General features: G+C 45.8%; 1 protein-coding gene across 2 annotated transcripts in view; it reads left to right on the top strand.

Moving 5' to 3' along the window:
• The window catches only part of MORC2 (MORC family CW-type zinc finger 2), a 51236-nt gene that overhangs the window by 17673 nt on the left and 18025 nt on the right, over positions 1-15538 (top strand). For both annotated transcript variants that reach the window (XM_074159370.1, XM_074159371.1), the window contains exons 8-13: positions 59-170; positions 1778-1903; positions 7266-7345; positions 11648-11730; positions 12594-12679; positions 14063-14203. In XM_074159370.1, coding sequence (XP_074015471.1) covers positions 59-170; positions 1778-1903; positions 7266-7345; positions 11648-11730; positions 12594-12679; positions 14063-14203 — 628 coding nt within the window. The remainder of the gene's footprint in view (positions 1-58; positions 171-1777; positions 1904-7265; positions 7346-11647; positions 11731-12593; positions 12680-14062; positions 14204-15538) is intronic.

Genomic DNA, 15538 nt, shown 5'->3' with positions numbered 1-15538 from the left:
TGGCCAAGGTATTTGGGGTTTGGCTGGGATTCACCTGATCAACTTGTTACTTGCTCAGGCACCCTGGTGATCATCTTTAACCTCAAACTAATGGATAATGGAGAGCCAGAGCTGGATGTGACTTCTGACCCCCGAGACATTCAGATGGCAGAAACACCCCCAGAGGGAACGTAAGTGTGATGGGTGTCACAGGCCTTTGGACTCTGATCAAATTATGTGTAGACTATATACTGTATGTATGTGTTTTTTAAAACCTTCTCTTCTATGGTGAATTGGAGAATTTAGAATATCTTTAGTTCTTTAGCAGTTTGGAGTTCACGTGTGTAAACGGCCCACAGGCATTGTGGTTGTGTGTTTGGCTTGAACGCCGGTGTGGGCTTTTCTCACCTTAGAGTGGCAAACTTGATGCCCTTCTTTAGGCACCCTAAACCAAAGGATCCCTAAGCTATATTTCTACATTTGTCAAAGATGTTTTAATTGGAATGACAGCTGGTTGTGAGTCTGTGCTGCTCTCAAACTGATGTTCAGTTTTGTGATTCAGTGAAACCTGGCAAAATGCAAGGTGCTGGGCAGGTCATTCTCCACGAGTGAGTGGTACAGGTGGGTGCAGGAGAGGCATATTGCCACGTCTTTCTGAGAGCAGGGGTCAGCTCCGGGACTTCCCTGCAGAGGAAGAAGGATGTGCTTGGAGGGCCCTGTCCAGGCAGAGCTGAGCATTTGCTGAGTTGTTCACTTGTAGCCTGAAAAGGAAAAACTGAGCTGAACTGAGCCAAATGCTTGATTAAATCCTAGAGCTTACTGGGAGCAAACTTTACTTCTTTTCTGAGATCATACACTTCTTCCCTGAAGTGGTGAAGTCCATGATACAATAAGAGTCACCTGTGACTCTTCCAGGTCACTGGAAGGAGCTGCTTCTTCCTGACCTTGTGATACCGTTGCTGTGTGTGATCAGTTTGTGTTGGAGCATACTCCTGACTAACCAAAGGGTAAGAGAACGCACTAGCAAGTGGGGCACGGTGTTAAGCGGTGAAGTACATAGGTTTGACCTTTATTCAAAACATACATACAAAATCAACACTAATTAAAACATACAGCTGTATTCAAAACATCCTTTTCAAGCTACAGTAATGTGCATCTGTGTTTTGTGACAATGTTTAAAGTGTACAGCTCAATAGAAAATCTCTGTAGAAGACATAGGCAGAAAAAATTTAAAAGAAAAGCCTCACTTAATGTAGCTGCATGGTAATAAAATAGGCTTTTTCTTAGCTTGCTTGCTGAAGGTTGTCACTTTAGCATGTTTTGAAGTAGATGGCTATGAGCTGAGATGGTCACAGTTAGAGTTGCATAAGGTGTTAATCCTGCCATAGGTGCTTAAAACACATCAGGGGTAGTGCAGAGCAGCGTGGGGAGGTGCTGCTGTTGGTCATTTGGCTCCTGGGTAGTAGTGTATTGGGAAATGAGAATCTTACAAGTTTTGTCCATGGAAAAACTTGTTCATTTGGGTTGGATAGAGGAGAAGACTTTGGCAGTAGTATGTCATGGCTCTTCTTGATTTGAGGGAATGAAGGAGTAAAAATGGTAAAGGAGAGGAAGCAGAATCTGGACTGAAAGCGACTCCAAGGTGAACACTGACTAAAGAGACACTGGTTACTCAGGGGGTGAACTAATGGAGTCATCTTTGGGCGCCATGGACCAGACTGGGAGAATGTCTGCTGGTGGTCCTAGGAGGAAACGCTGAACAAACTGCTCAGTCTCTGTAAGCATCCCTCTCTTGCAGAAAGCCTGAGCGCCGCTCCTTCCGTGCCTATGCTGCTGTGCTTTATATTGATCCCAGAATGAGGATCTTCATAAATAGACACAAAGTACAAACCAAACGACTTTCGTGCTGCCTGTACAAGCCGAGGTGAGTGTTGGACCCAAAGTTTGCAGACATGCGAGACCTTTCGGAGTTTCCTTACAGAAAAGGTTTAGTGTTTTTCTCTCCAGGTGTATCCAGCACAATTCCACATCAAAGCCACAGAAACAGGTCATAAGAGAATGCGATGTGGTACTGACATCATGGAAAAAAAAGAGGTAGATAGTGAAAAACCTAATGCCTTTGAAAATTGCATGAGTAATTTGTGCAATTTGGGTCCCTTTCAGGGCAAACAAATTAAGATACTGGTTGTTCAAAATGCCATATCCATATAAAACTGTTGTGGAACTGTTCTTTTTTTCTTTTGTAAAGTAGGACAAGTAAATACATCTGGTGGGTGTTAGAATTACCGAAAAGAAACTAGACTGACCACTCTGAAACAGTTGCTTTGAAATTAACTTTTATGTGTAGCTGATCTAGGTTTGAATAGAGTTTGGGAAATACCTTTCCCTAACTTCCTTTTAAATTCCCTTAAACAAAAAAATTAAAAGTGAGCTGAGGCGGGCTGTCGGTTGGAGTTAACAGGGACTACAAAAGGTTATAAGGATGGGAGGAGAAAGGAAAGCATGTATTTAAGTTTGGCTGAGGCCACATGGTAACGTTCTTCTGTCCCTGGGAGCACAGGCTGCTTTCTAGATAACATAACATGATTTGTCTTAATAAAATAGTAGTAATTGTAAAACTGTTTGAGTATTTGAGGATTGTTTTCATTTAGCATTTCAGATTGCAGTAGTGTTTCAATAGTATGGGCCCACTACTTTAACTAACTGCAATCCAATGCCATGCCACTGATTGCTGCCCTAAGAGCCTGACCACTTTTCAGCTTAAAGCATGGACTGTCTGTCAAGCTTGTACTTCATAGAGTCATAGAATGGTTAGAAATGGAAGGGGCCTTAAAGATCATTGGGTTCCAATGCCCTTGCCCTGGGCAGGGACACCTCCCACCAGACCAGGTTGCTCGAAGCCCCATCCAACCTGGCCTTGAACCCCTCCAGGGATGGGGCAGCCACAGCTTCTCTGGGCAACCTGGGCCAGGCTCTCACCACCCTCACAGCAAAGAACTTCTTCCCCAGATCTCGTGTCAATGTCCCCTCTTTCAGTGTAAGCAATAATGCCTCCTCCTATCGCTACACTCCCTGATAAAAAGTCTCTTTCCACCTTTTCTGTAGGCCCCCTTTAAATACTACAAGATTGCTATAAGATCTTCCTAGAGCCACCTTTTCTCCAACCCCAACTCTCTCAGCCTGTCCTCATAGGCAAGGTACAAAACCAGACCTTCTATGAAGTAAAAATCCTCTAGGCTACTAAGAAGTTTTCCTTTCCCAAGGATGAAATTAGAAAAATTCTATAAAGATCCTGGGCAGTATTCAACAATGAAATATCAAAATGGTGATAATCTTCATGTATTGGTATGTTGATTTCCAGATGTCTGCCACTCCAAGAATCTTCTCCCAAGACACTATTATTTCTTGATTTCTCCTCTAATGTTTTCATGCCTTTCTGCTACTAAATGTTCTTTATTTCCCTCTGTTATTTTTACTTCACCTCTGGCTTCCACTTAAACAACTTACCAATTATAATAAGAAACAATGAGATACAGTGCTATATAATCTGCTTTAATAGATTTAACTAAGGTGCTAACAAAAATTTAAGTTAATAACAGAAAAGCTTTACAACTTACAGAAGAATCATAGAGTCATACAATTGTCTGGGTTGGAAGGGACCTTTCAGATCATCTAGTCCAACAGTCAACCTAACTCTGATAAAAACCATCACTAACCCATGTCTCTAAGGACTGTGTCAACCCATCTTTTAAATCCCTCCAGGGATGGTGCCTCAACCCCTTCCCTGGGCAGCCCGTTCCAAGGCTTAATAACCCTTTCAGTGGAAACATTTTTCGTAATATCCAATCTGAACCTCCCCTGGCACAACATGAGGCCATTTCCTCTTGTCCCATCGCCTGTTCCTTGGGAGGAGACCTGGCTACACCCTCCTTTCAGGGAGTTGTAGAGCTTGAGAAGGTCTCCCCTCAGCCTCCTTTTCTCCAGGCTGAACACCCCCAGCTCCCTCAGCCGCTTCTCACAAGACTTGTTCTCCAGACCCCTCACCAGCTCTGTTGCCCTTCTCTGGATACACCCCGGAGTGGAAGGAGTGAGTGGAAACTCACTCTTTTACCTTCACACACTTGAGCAGAGCTTAGTCTGCCCTGGGTGGCTCTTTCCCAAGGCAAAACAAGTAAATCAGTCCATTCTGAGAGTGGAATTACTCTGCTTTTATAGCTATAGGTGATTTTTTTTTTTCTTTTTTTCCTCCCTGAACCTTCTGAAAAGGGTTGCTTATTCCCTGGATTTTCTCTTTGGAGTTGGAGACACTGTTCTGCAGATTAATACTGCTCCCCTGCACTTGTACAGGGACTCTGGTTTCTATGGGGGCACACAGGGGAGAGTGTAGTGCCATTAAGCTGTTCCTTTAGAGCACAGTCGGTGCGGCACCGATGCTTGGCTCTTTAGCATAGTTGTTTTTTGCAGAGCCTCAGTAGCCTAGGCCAGGTTGCTGTTGAACTTTCCTGGTCCAGCAAAGGGATGGGTAACGGGCAGAGAAGGTGCTCCTGTCATATAGCCCAAGCAGATGGTGTGCTGTATGTGGTATGTACTTAAGGGCTCTTTGCTAGTCTTTGGGGAAGTGTCATGAAGCCTGAGCCAGGTGTTAATTTTATTCATGTCCTCCTGATAAAGGCCTGTGAACTACTGTAAGGGAGTGCCATTCATCTGTCAGTATGGAGACACCTCTGTCCCTCCATATCATTGGTTTTATAAGAAAGTCTGTTATAACCCAGCCTGGCATGCAAAGGGCAGATCATTACCTGATGGTGAGTTGACAAATGCCTCCTGATTGTGGTCTTTTTACATACTTCTTGGTGAACTTTGGGCCAAGCATTTTTGTTTGATGCTTTTACGCCTTACACTGGACATTGGTAGGTACAGCCATCAGCTTGTCTCTCTACCTTGTGGTCTGCTTTCAAAATCTGCTCAGGAGGATTGCCTTCAGGAGGTGGCAGTTCCCCTGCTACTGTAGGGCTGTAAGTCAGATTGCCTTCATCTCTGGCAGAAAAGCTAGTACTGGGGCTTGTCTGCAGGTTAATATGTTGGTGTTAGAGAACAAAGAATGGGAATCCATCATGGGCTTTAGGGTATTTAAGTGCCTTTACTGAAAATTGAGGTTTTGCAGCTGTTGCACTGTTCTTTGTCAGGAATAACAGTTTGTCTCCTGAACAGGGCACTTGTTATCCTTTTGTTATCTGCCCTTTCTGGAAGCTGTGTTTCTGTGAGCAAAGGTTTCTCCATACCTTTCTCTAACATCCTGGTGGCAGGGGCAGATTGGTTTTCTGCAGATCCTTCACCAGTGATGGCGGGTGTGATACCATAGTACCAGCCTCCCTGGGAATGGCTCGTGTCTCCTGAAGGATTCCTTCCTTCTCATCCCTCCTGCAACAACTATTCAGGCTTGTTTAGCAGGATGAGCTGTGCAGATAAAAGTAACCAGGCCTTGTGGAAGGCTGTCCCTTCACGAGGGCACTCCAAGGCCAGTTGTAATGAACCTCTTGAAGTTGGGAGAGTGTCTTACTGTCGCATCCTGCAGACTTCTTATCTGTCTGACCTGTTTCTGTATGTCTTGCTAGATACACTCTTCCAGACCACTTGAATAGGTGCTTTCCTGACTGTGACTGAAGTCATTTGGTGTTGGAAAAGAAAGTGAAACAGGAGGGTGGACATGGTGATGACTCACGGTGTCTATCTGGGACACCCTGCAATTGCTCTCACAGCACCCTGTTGCATCGGGGGTGCTGGCTGTAAGGTCCCCTTCAGGTGCTGCCCTGCCTGGGTGCATTGAGATAGTTCAGCTTCACTCTGCTTCTTTTTTTATCTTTTTATGTTTTTTATTTCTCCCCCCAGGGAAGTCAGGCAAGATTAATTATGCCAACATGTTGAAAGCAGTCTAGTCTTCAGAATGTGTTCTCTCTTCTGGCCCCAGGTAGCTTTAATTGCCCTTAAGTTGATTTGAGCTGATGGTGCCACCAAAAACCTGACTCTGCATCTCCTAACATGGTTATTGTGTGGTTTCTGGAAGAGTTAGCACCTGCCTGCTTTTTCCCTAGTGAAGAGATACTTATGAATAGCAGAAAATGAATTTAGTAAATGCAGACGTGTATTTAAGTGGACTGTGCTTGTGGTGTGAATTTTCTGGATTGGGGAACAAGGTTCGGTGAGACAATTTCTGACATCAGTATCAACATCCATGTGTACTTGCCCACAGAAACATACCTAAATGATATTTTTCACCTGTGCAAGGTGATTTCTCATGGATCCTGATAGATTATCTGCCATTTGGAGGGGGTCTGGTCTCTCACTGGGATCTAAATGTGGTTCCTCCTGCAAGAATGAGTCGGTCAGTCAAGCCTGATGTCCTTACATGTTTCTGTGCCTCTGTAAAACCAGCATTTCTAGTGGCTTTTGATTTGGATAAATGCTGGAGAGGTTTATTTTTTCATAAAGACTTCTTTGGGATGGGATTTTCCTCTCAGTACATCCAAAACTTTGTGTTTTAAGGCAGTTTGAGTTCCTGCAGGCTCTGATCACCTTTATTGGTGTCATCTCTTCTTTCCCATTACGTGCCTCTGCACGGAAGTGATGCGTACTCATGAGCTTCTGCCTCGTATACACACCTGCCTCCTTCACTCTGCAGGAGTCACTCAGATTGTGATCTGCGTTTGGCATGTTAGGATAAAGGGAAGGTGAAACAAGCCACTGCAACTCCAGCCCAGTTTACAAGGCTGTCAGTCACATGTGTAGCATACAGAAATATCCTGAAACTTGAGGCTCCATTCAGGGAGTTGCTCTGCCACTTGGAGGATGTGAACTAGCCTCGAGTGGAGATGGGCACTGTCAAACTGCACCTGTGGGCAGCTGTTTGTAGGAGAAAGGAAGGATTGTTTATCTGTAATGGGAGTTTTTTGAGTAGAAATATATGTATATTCATTCCTTTCTACTTCTGAAGAAGTTATTCCTCTAAACCTTGGGATTTTCTCCAAGAATATAGATATATTTTGCCCCTACCGGCAGAAAGTGGGTATTGTGGTTGCATCTACTGCTAAAGCATCTCTGTTTTAAAATGTTTCTACCTAACTGCATCCAAAAGTGCCCAGTTCCTGATATGTAAACCTCCTTCTCCATTTATTGAGTCTATTGAGAAGAGTGGAGTAGCATGTGGAGACCTTATTCTGTCATAGTGATGAAATCTTGGTATGACCTTACTGCTGAGTTTGCTGATTAATAAGTTTTGATCACCACAGGATGTACAAATATACTTCAAACCGTTTCAAGACCCGTGCAGAGCAAGAAGTGAAGAAAGCAGAGCACATGGCAAGGATAGGTGAGTCTTTGGGGTATGCATGCATCCTGATTTTGCTGTAGCGAAGGAAAGGACTGAAAGAGGCTGCCTTGCTGGGAATGAAGTTGCCTGCTTCTGTGATCATTATGGTTGCTCAGGAGATAAGTTAATACAGTGAATACAGATGACCCAGACTTACTTCCATGCAATGGAAGGAATGTACATTGTTCCCTAAGACCACTTCCTCTGGGGAATACATGTACAGAATAACCCCTGGAGTCACAGTTGTCTGCCCTTGCTCCATCTGAAACCTGGCTAAGCTGCTGCCCTGTTACCCCACAGTTCTCTCACCTTTTGCACATCATTAGCTTTTGGTTCTGTTCTCCTTCTGCTCCTTCCCTGTTGAGGCAGTTGTTCAAAATATAGATTTTTTTTTTTTTAATCTGTTACTTGATGCAAAAGTGATCTGAGTGTACAAGGGAGTCCTGTTTCTTGGGGTTTTTTTCCCCTTCAAGACCCTCCTTTTGTCCATCTAGTCTTCCTTCCTACTAAGTTCTGTACTTCTCAGGAGAAACCCAATTTGAAATTAGAATTGGCTATTCACCATATAGAAATGATACAACCCATTAAATTTGCAAAAATTTAACATGCAAAGCGGTCTCCCTAACCCCTGATGGGGAAATGCTGTAGTGAAGGAGGAATCTTGGAAGCTGTAAGACATGTTGACCTATATCTTCTGGTAGGTTTCATAAACCAACTTCACAAATCAATTGGAGGCGTGTGTCCTCTCTCCCTGTGTAAGAGCTGCTCTAGGCACCCATGCCTGTGTGTGCAGGTCAGATAAGCAAGTGGTGGTGCCGTGTTCAGCCTTTGCAGAGTCATTGAGAGCAGCATCATCTTTGCTCTGTCCAAAACAAAACAGCAAAATGAAATTGTGTAAATTGCTATATTCCCTATTCCTCCTCTGTGAAGTACAACCTAATAAGATAGGCTTGAAACCATGAAGTGTAAACAGACTTTATCCTGTGCCTCAGTCCTCATAGATGAATTCATTTTTTATATTGAGTCCTATAGCCAGAGCCGGTGTTCAGCACACACTTAGCATTGCCTTCAAGAAGATGCAAATAGCTTGGTCCATATGCAAAATAGCATAGTCCATGAGGCCTTCATGATGTTTAAAAGGTGAGCTTTAAGTGTCTTGTCACTGAAGAATACTGCTATTCCATGTCCCAATGCTAATAACAGATACCATTGACATGGAAACATGGATGCTGAGCAAAGGGCTTTGAACATGGTGGTAAAAACTCACAGCACATCTCAGACTGTTTTCTGCAAGACTTGATCACGTGAAGCCTCCAGAACTAAAACGATCTTGTAGAATTAGCCTCAGCTTCAATGGCACAGATCTCAGTTCTTTGCTTCTAGGAAAATGAATTTAATCTGTAACAACCAAGTTCTCTTGTTCTGCTGTTAGAAAAGATTAATTCCTCGTCATCTCCAGCAGATGTTTTCTCTTGAGGATGCACACTGCTCTTAGAAGGTATCTTCACCAGGGAATGATTTGCAGTTTTCCCTTTCAAAACTAGGGGTGCGTTGTGAGAAATGGGGGGGTCTTAGCTGAGCTAACTGCAGTTCCAGTATGCCATGGCTGCCTGCCAGGAATGTGTTGGAATCCATCATACTGTAGAACTCAACTGAGGGTTTGATGAGTCTGGAAATAGCTTATGAGCTTGTTGAACCAAAACCTAACCGAAAAAATATCGGGGAGGGGGAGGAAAGTATGGGCAGCTGTGACTATTGGTGACATGGCTTTGGAATATGCAAGAAGAGCCATGGTTCAGAAGTGAAGACATGCATATATTTAAGATAAAGAAAAGCCACTCTTCTTTCCCTGAGAACTCATGCAATAAGCTGTAGCATCCAGATCCCTAAGTGAGCAGAGGGACCCAAGAAAAAGTACCATTCCTGGGCAAGGTAGCTGGGAAAGACCATCAGCTGCTTTTTGTGTATTTCTGAACCAAGGCTGAATACTGCACCCAGGCACCTCAGTTGAAAGCATTGCCTGGTTTCTAGAAATCCTCTTAAAAGTTTGAAAAGCAAACAAACAGAAAAGGTGCGGAGTTACGTGGGTGTCCAGTACTGAAAGTCATTAACAGCTATCTTCTGCACTGGATATTAGTCTGCAGTATTTTAGTGTGTCCAGTGACTTGCTTGGCAGTACCATGGGTATGCTGTGCCTGTTGTCCCCTGGGAGGACGCGAATGTGGATTCTAGCTGCCGTATGCTGCTTGTCCCACTTAGGGCATGCATTTTTGCCCATTAGGGCCTCAACCCTCAGACTTGTAACTGAATCCTTTCCCATCAGGCATGTTCAGCCGTGCCCTCTCAGTTGTCAGTGTGTTAGTGGACCAGGTTTGACCTGTGCCCTTATGGGTCACCGCTATGTTCTTCCTTCTAGACACAGCTGCATTTGCCCACCGGCTTCTACCATACAAGTTTTGATTTAAATGGACCAAACATTTTAGGCAGTCTCTAAACTCCTGTGTTTTCAAGCTAAACTTGATGGTGATGACTTGATGATTAGGTTGGTCACACTGCAGTTTGCTGTGATGTGCTTGGTAAGCTGCTGTGAACCTCAGAGCGTGCTTCGGTGGGAATTAGTGGAACAAAACTCAAACGTAACACTGCATAGAAAGGAAGTGTGATTTTTATTGTAATGGTCTAAGTAAGTTGACTGTGCCCACTTATATTTCTGTACCTGCACGCACCAAAAAAGTGCATTTCAGCAAGTAATGCTGACCGTGGCATGGAGGACAGTGTACACTGGTTATCAAACACCAGCTACAGCGTCTGGATTCCTTCTGGCTGGCAACTGAGTGCTGCTTTTTGGAGAGATGCTTGGTAATCTCTTAAGAGCCAATTGCTATCTTTTCATCTTCTTGCTTACCTCATCCTCCGCAAATCTTGGTCAAGGCTGCTCCTCCACTGTTGTGTTTCCTTGTTTTGGGTATTTCACAGCTGCAGTTTGTCTCCCTGTTGGGAGAGAGGTGGCTTGTAGGGTGTGCTGCAGCCATGCTGCTGCCTTCCTGCGACAGGGTGCCAGCCTGCTGCTCGCCTTGCTGTGAGCCACACCATCCCTCAGCACATACCAGTTGTGTTCCTAAATTGTGTCTGTGCCCCTCAGCCCGTGCTTTATCGCTTCTTCTAGTCATCTTGCACATAAACATTTCCATTCATACCAGCCTATTTCTGTTAGAAATCTCCGCAGTTCCTGAAGGCTGTGGTGTTGCTGCATCCTCTTTCAGAAGTTTCCGTGCCCGGGTGCGAGCACAGGGAGCGCTGCGGCAGGGTCGGTGCTGCATCCCCTATACGTGCCTGAGGCCAGTGCTCGCAGGGGCAGCTGCGGCTCTGGCCTCCCCTGCCTATGCAAGGCATTACTGGCCAGTCCACGCTCACCTCTGCGGACCTTGTGGGATGGAGGAATTACTCTAGTTCTCATACAGCTGTGAGCAGAACAGGCTTCTGACCTGAAAGGGGACATGAGAGGGCTGTAGCCAAAGTGCTTTTGGATGGAGAGCATGCAGATGCAAAGTGCATGGTGCTAATTTAGCAAAGCACCTTGTGTCTCCAGTTTAGGAAGGAATCTCCTCACTGAAAATGAAACTTATTTGAACGAATATTACAACAGTATGAGGGCAATGTGTACTTATTGCCAGGCAGGTTTCTTGGTAGTCTGGGAGAGAAGCAAAAAAGGGGAATTTTCTTTTAAGTGGCAAATTTTGTGCATGCAAAGATCAGGTGTAGTGGTAGGTTTTCAGAACACTGTGTCCGATTTTGTGTGTAACACAGATTTGTCTTGTTCCAGCCAAAATTTAGCAGTTATCAAAGACAAAAGCATTTCTAAGAGTATCCCTTTCCCTTCATCTCTGCAAGAAAATGGCCTCTTTGTAACTCCTTTTCAAGCCTGAACTCAGTCTTTGTTTTGTGAGAGCCTTTTTCTGCCTTCACGCTTCAGGGCAGAGCAGGCAGGGCCACTTGGATCCTTACTCTTTCTGGTTTCTCACTAATGTCTTCATGGATCCTTCATTTAAACACACTTTTGCAGAGTTTAGCCCTGCTATTACGCCAGTGTTGACTGTGACCTCTGAGCAAGTTACAGATGGCGTGTCGGTAGTGCCCTCTTGTGTGTAAGGTTTTACTCTGTGCCTTTTTGTATTACCTTTGTACCCTTGTACATGTCAGCCCAGCAAAGGCTCTCTGGAATTCGGTCTCCTCGGGTGAATGCCTTATGAGACACTGTCTGTACTGAATGGTCGACATCATCTTCTTCCCTGTGTGTTTCAGCGGAGGAGAAGGCTCGTGAGGCAGAGAGCAAAGCCCGTGCCCTCGAGCTGCGCCTGGGAGGGGATCTCACGCGGGAGTCCAGGGTGAGCCTTGTGCTTCGGCAGCACCCCACGGTTCAGGCTCTGGGGGCTGGGGCTGGTCGGCAGGCAGTGGTAGCACCCAGTGTGTGGGTTAAGCAGGTGGCGACTGAAGTCGGTGGCGAGTTGCCAGCAGTGTTGTGTGGTCTCATCACTGCTGGATGTGCTTCAACACCCCTGTGAGGTTTCCAGCCCAGGCAGGAGGCTGATGTTCCCTTGCCCACAACCTGCAGTGTATCCTGTATAGGAAGGCAGTCCCCAGCCCCCAGGCGCTTGCTTTGATGTCGGACTCTGCAGAAGAGGCCAGGGGAACGTGAGGTTTTTGGACAGAAGTAAAATTGGGTGCTTTTTGGCTGCTCCTCCTCTCTGCCTGCACCACTGGCTCCAAAGCATTTGGCTGGGGCTTTCGGAGAGGGGCTGTTTGCTCCCTCCCCGTGGGGCTCTGGCTCTGGATGGGGACAGGACTGAGACCCAGCCTGCGGTGAGGTGGTCAGAGGGCTTGTGGGGAAGCTGGGTGGGCCAGCAAGCGAGACCAGCTTAAAATCACTATACTTCCTACTGGCATCTGATGGAAACAACTGTATCCAAGCACCCTGGCTGTTTCCCTGTGCCTCCATTTCCCTCTGGTTTCAGGTGCCTTAGACCTTTAGTTGCATTTACACATTTTCTTCCAAACAACTGTGTAGCTGCTTAAAGAACCTAGCAGCAAGTGCTGCCCTAGATGGAAAGGCATGCTGATTGTCAGCCTCCACCATGAATGCTTTACATTTAAAACATTTCTGAGATCTTGAAGGGGGAAGAAATCATAGAAGTGAGTTAATTTCATGAATTTCTCAGCAGCGATTTTACTGTGCGATGCCTGTTTGCAGGTGATGCTACGTCAAGTCCAAAACTCCGCAATAACCATGCGCCGGGAGGCTGATGTCAAGAAAAGGATCAAGGATGCAAAGCAGCGGTGAGTGCAGGGTGGTTCAGAGCTCTGGTTTTACCAGGCTGTTCATTCCGTGTGCTCAGATGTCTCCCCTACTTTGCTTGTGTGGTGGAAGGAACAGCTCAGCTCAAAGCTGAAGTATCTGTGGTCATCCTGTATGCCCCGGCTGCTGAATCAAAGGGACCGAGTTTGCTGTTCTGCTTGCTTTTGCTATTCCCTTCTTGCTAAAAAACATCTTTGGATTTGGCTTGTTTTCTGTAGATGTTTACCTGGTTTTCATGTCAGTACAGCTCAGATTCTTTTAGTATCTGACACTGTACAGTCAACGGATCAGTTGAAAGAGTTCCACTATCTTCAACTGATCGCTTAAGAAGAAGCCAAATTCCTAATTGGGATAAAGCACATAAGTGCTAAGAATTTGCTGTGGGAGGAAAAATAAGGGAAGTCAAAAATGAGAGGGGTGGGTAGGCCAGTGTCTTGCAATAGTTAAAAGTTTGGACCTCACATTTGATGATACCTTCAGCCTGAAACTGAGGATCCTTACTGTGAAAAATCCTCAGCATGGATTTCGTGGAAGCTGTTGAATCTACTTAATTTAGCTTGTTAAAAACCAATAGTTCTGTTTGTGATACACAGGGATTTTGTTTCATTTATAACGCAAAGAGATCTCTTGAGGCTTTCTGCACCACAGGAGATACAATTCCTAATAATCAAAGATTCCAATTTGGAAATCACATGTGCTCACAAACGTACTTGAGACCAACTCCCGTTGAAGTCATCGGCTGCATAGATAAAGTAGAAATCATGCGAATTCCTATGCTGTCATTTCCAGAAAAACAACACACAGCCCAAGCAGAGATTTTTATCTTCCAGCTTTTGAACTTGGAGTAATAGCATTGTACAACTTGTAATTACAAGAACTTTTCCAGAACCTGAATTTCAAGACTGTAGCTTTATATCAAAATGTTAATTTTCATGGTTTATCTAGCACAGAGATCTGCATCTGGAAAATACAAACCAAAACAGCATTGGAGAGGACCAGTCTGGACCTAACAGTACTTTGATAAAACTGGTTAACTGTAATGTTTTGAACAAGCAAATCTGAAATAAAAAACAGAATCCGTTCCTGAAGGAGAAAGCATAGCCAAATGAGTAATTAAATTAACTGAACATACACTGTCCAGCCTAAATTGGTGTCTGTATTGCATAGTTTCTGTATTTTGTGTCTTTAGTTGTAATGCACCTTCAACAAATGCTTCTTGGATTTCAGAAACAGCAGACTACAGGACAGGTGTTAGTGAACCCATAATGCGCAAAGGTGCTGGATTTCCATACCCTCTGTTTAATGACAGCAAACAATTAGTTTGATTCTCAACATCTCTGAGGCTCTGTTTCATTCTTTCACAGGGCACTGAAGGAACCCAAAGAACTGAATTTTATTTTTGGTGTGAATATTGAGCACCGTGAATTGGATGGCATGTTCATTTATAACTGCAGTCGTCTGATAAAGATGTATGAGAAGGTGGGCCCACAGCTGGAGGGTGGCATGTGAGTTCCTGGATATTTTTCAGCAATCTTTTTGCTTAAGCCTGGCATGTTCCTACATAGAACCCTGTTCTGCGGCTTTAAATTTGGACTAGATGGAGACGGAGAGGGGCCTTCGCGGAGACGGAGAAGCCGAGGGAGAGCGGAGAGACCCGAAGCGAGTCGGGAATCTCGCGAGGCTGACGGGGCTGGGGGCGGGGCGGGCGGCTCCAGCGGCGGCAGGGGCAGAGCGCGTGCCGGGAGTATCAGCGCGCGGAGCGTGAGGGAAGCAGCCGGCGGTGGGCGGTCCCCTCCCGCGCCGGAGGAGAACATGTCCCCGGCACCTGCGGAGTGCACCGCAAGGAGGAGTGTGGGAACTCAGACCGAGCCCCCGCAAAAACACGTGTCTGTGCGGGTCTCCGGCTGCAGCGAATGCCTGAGCCTGGCGCTTGTTCCCAAGGGAGCCAGTGACACCGCCCGTGTGCGCCGTGATCAAGTAAACCGCCTGCTCAGGCAGGTGATGGAACTGAAGGAAGAGGTAGAAAGACTTAGAAGCATCAGAGACGTGAAAGTGAAATAGATCGGTGGAGCCGTACCCTGAGGCACAGGCATCGGGCAGAGGCTCTACAGGAGGTGGATGATCTCCCTGTCACCAGGCAGAAGAGAGGGACTTAAGGGACAATGGGGAATGGAGGCAGGTCCCTCCTCGGAGGCACGAGCAAAACCCCTCCTGGCCCCCCTCACCTTCCCAGTTGCACTTACAAAATAGGTACGGGGCTTTGGAAATCGAGGGCCAGGCATATGAGGATGGAGACGAAGATCTGTGCAGTGAGCTGCCCAGAGCCAGCCACCCAACCCCACGCCTTAGGACTTCAGCAACAACAAAAAAAAGGAAGGTAATTGTGGTGGGTGACTCCCTTCTGTGGGGAACAGAAAGCCCCATTTGCAGACCGGATCCATCCCACAGGGAAGTCAGCTGCCTCCCTGGGGCCAGGATTAAGGATATACAGAAAAATCTCCCTACCCTGGTCCGGCCCTCAGATTACTATCTGTTACTAGTTTTTCAAGTAGGCGGTGACGAGGTAGCTACCAGTAGTCCAAGGGCACTGAAGAGAGACTTTAGAGCCCTTGGACGGCTGGCTAAGGGAACAGGAGCACAAGTTGTGTTCTCCTCTATCCCACCACTTGCAGGAATTGATGAGAGGATAAACAGGAAGAGCCAGCAGATTAACTCCTGGCTCCGAGGCTGGTGTAACCGGCAGAACTTTGGTTTCCTTGATCATGGGATGATCTACAGGACACCAGGCCTGCTGGCAACAGGTGGGGCAAGCCATACCCAAAGGGGAAGAAGAATACTGG

This window comes from Numenius arquata, chromosome 16, assembly GCF_964106895.1.
Source record: "Numenius arquata chromosome 16, bNumArq3.hap1.1, whole genome shotgun sequence".
NCBI lineage: Eukaryota > Metazoa > Chordata > Aves > Charadriiformes > Scolopacidae > Numenius > Numenius arquata.
The sequence above is the reverse complement of the archived record's forward strand: the minus strand, read 5'-3'. Positions and strand labels throughout refer to the sequence as shown.